This window comes from Thalassophryne amazonica, chromosome 17 (assembly GCF_902500255.1).
Source record: "Thalassophryne amazonica chromosome 17, fThaAma1.1, whole genome shotgun sequence".
Taxonomy (NCBI): Eukaryota; Metazoa; Chordata; class Actinopteri; order Batrachoidiformes; family Batrachoididae; genus Thalassophryne; species Thalassophryne amazonica.
Genome location: NC_047119.1, coordinates 73,759,226 through 73,760,996, shown reverse-complemented (window position 1 = coordinate 73,760,996; position 1,771 = coordinate 73,759,226). Strand labels below are relative to the sequence as shown.

At 41.4% G+C, this 1,771-nt stretch overlaps 1 protein-coding gene across 1 annotated transcript; it reads right to left on the bottom strand.

Moving 5' to 3' along the window:
- Positions 1-635: 635 nt before the first annotated feature.
- Positions 636-1,532, bottom strand: LOC117530015 (the record flags this gene model as incomplete). Its single annotated transcript, XM_034192944.1, has 1 exon — positions 636-1,532. A coding segment is annotated over one exon (897 nt), but the record flags the coding sequence as incomplete, so codon positions are not given.
- Between the last annotated feature and the right edge of the window lie 239 nt (positions 1,533-1,771).

Genomic DNA, 1,771 nt, shown 5'->3' with positions numbered 1-1,771 from the left:
ACTGTGTCAGACTGTGCCATACTGTATCAGACTATGCCAGACTGTGTCATTCTGTATCAGACTGTGTTATACTGTGCCATAATGTATCAGACTATGCCAGACTGTGTCGTACTGTGTCAGACTGTGCCATACTGTATCAGACTATGCCAGACTGTGTCGTACTGTGTCTGACTGTGCCATACTGTATCAGACTATGCCATCAATCAATCAATCAATCAATCAATCAATTTTTTTTATATAGCGCCAAATCACAACAAACAGTTGCCCCAAGGCGCTTTATATTGTAAGGCAAGGCCATACAATAATTATGTAAAACCCCAACGGTCAAAACGACCCCCTGTGAGCAAGCACTTGGCTACAGTGGGAAGGAAAAACTCCCTTTTAACAGGAAGAACCCTCCAGCAGAACCAGGCTCAGGGAGGGGCAGTCTTCTGCTGGAACTGGTTGGGGCTGAGGGAGAGAACCAGGAAAAAGACATGCTGTGGAGGGGAGCAGAGATCGATCACTAATGATTAAATGCAGAGTGGTGCATACAGAGCAAAAAGAGAAAGAAACAGTGCATCATGGGAACCCCCCAGCAGTCTACGTCTATAGCAGCATAACTAAGGGATGGTTCAGGGTCACCTGATCCAGCCCTAACTATAAGCTTTAGCAAAAAGGAAAGTTTTAAGCCTAATCTTAAAAGTAGAGAGGGTGTCTGTCTCCCTGATCTGAATTGGGAGCTGGTTCCACAGGAGAGGAGCCTGAAAGCTGAAGGCTCTGCCTCCCATTCTACTCTTACAAACCCTAGGAACTACAAGTAAGCCTGCAGTCTGAGAGCGAAGCGCTCTATTGGGGTGATATGGTACTACGAGGTCCCTAAGATAAGATGGGACCTGATTATTCAAAACCTTATAAGTAAGAAGAAGAATTTTAAATTCTATTCTAGAATTAACAGGAAGCCAATGAAGAGAGGCCAATATGGGTGAGATATGCTCTCTCCTTCTAGTCCCCGTCAGTACTCTAGCTGCAGCATTTTCAATTAACTGAAGGCTTTTTAGGGAACTTTTAGGACAACCTGATAATAATGAATTACAGTAGTCCAGCCTAGAGGAAATAAATGCATGAATTAGTTTTTCAGCATCACTCTGAGACAAGACCTTTCTGATTTTAGAGATATTGCGTAAATGCAAAAAAGCAGTCCTACATATTTGTTTAATATGCGCTTTGAATGACATATCCTGATCAAAAATGACTCCAAGATTTCTCACAGTATTACTAGAGGTCAGGGTAATGCCATCCAGAGTAAGGATCTGGTTAGACACCATGTTTCTAAGATTTGTGGGGCCAAGTACAATAACTTCAGTTTTATCTGAGTTTAAAAGCAGGAAATTAGAGGTCATCCATGTCTTTATGTCTGTAAGACAATCCTGCAGTTTAGCTAATTGGTGTGTGTCCTCTGGCTTCATGGATAGATAAAGCTGGCTATCATCTGCGTAACAATGAAAATTTAAGCAATACCGTCTAATAATACTACCTAAGGGAAGCATGTATAAAGTGAATAAAATTGGTCCTAGCACAGAACCTTGTGGAACTCCATAATTAACTTTAGTCTGTGAAGAAGATTCCCCATTTACATGAACAAATTGTAATCTATTAGACAAATATGATTCAAACCACCGCAGCGCAGTGCCTTTAATGCCTATGGCATGCTCTAATCTCTGTAATAAAATTTTATGGTCAACAGTATCAAAAGCAGCACTGAGGTCTAACAGAACAAGCACAGAGATGA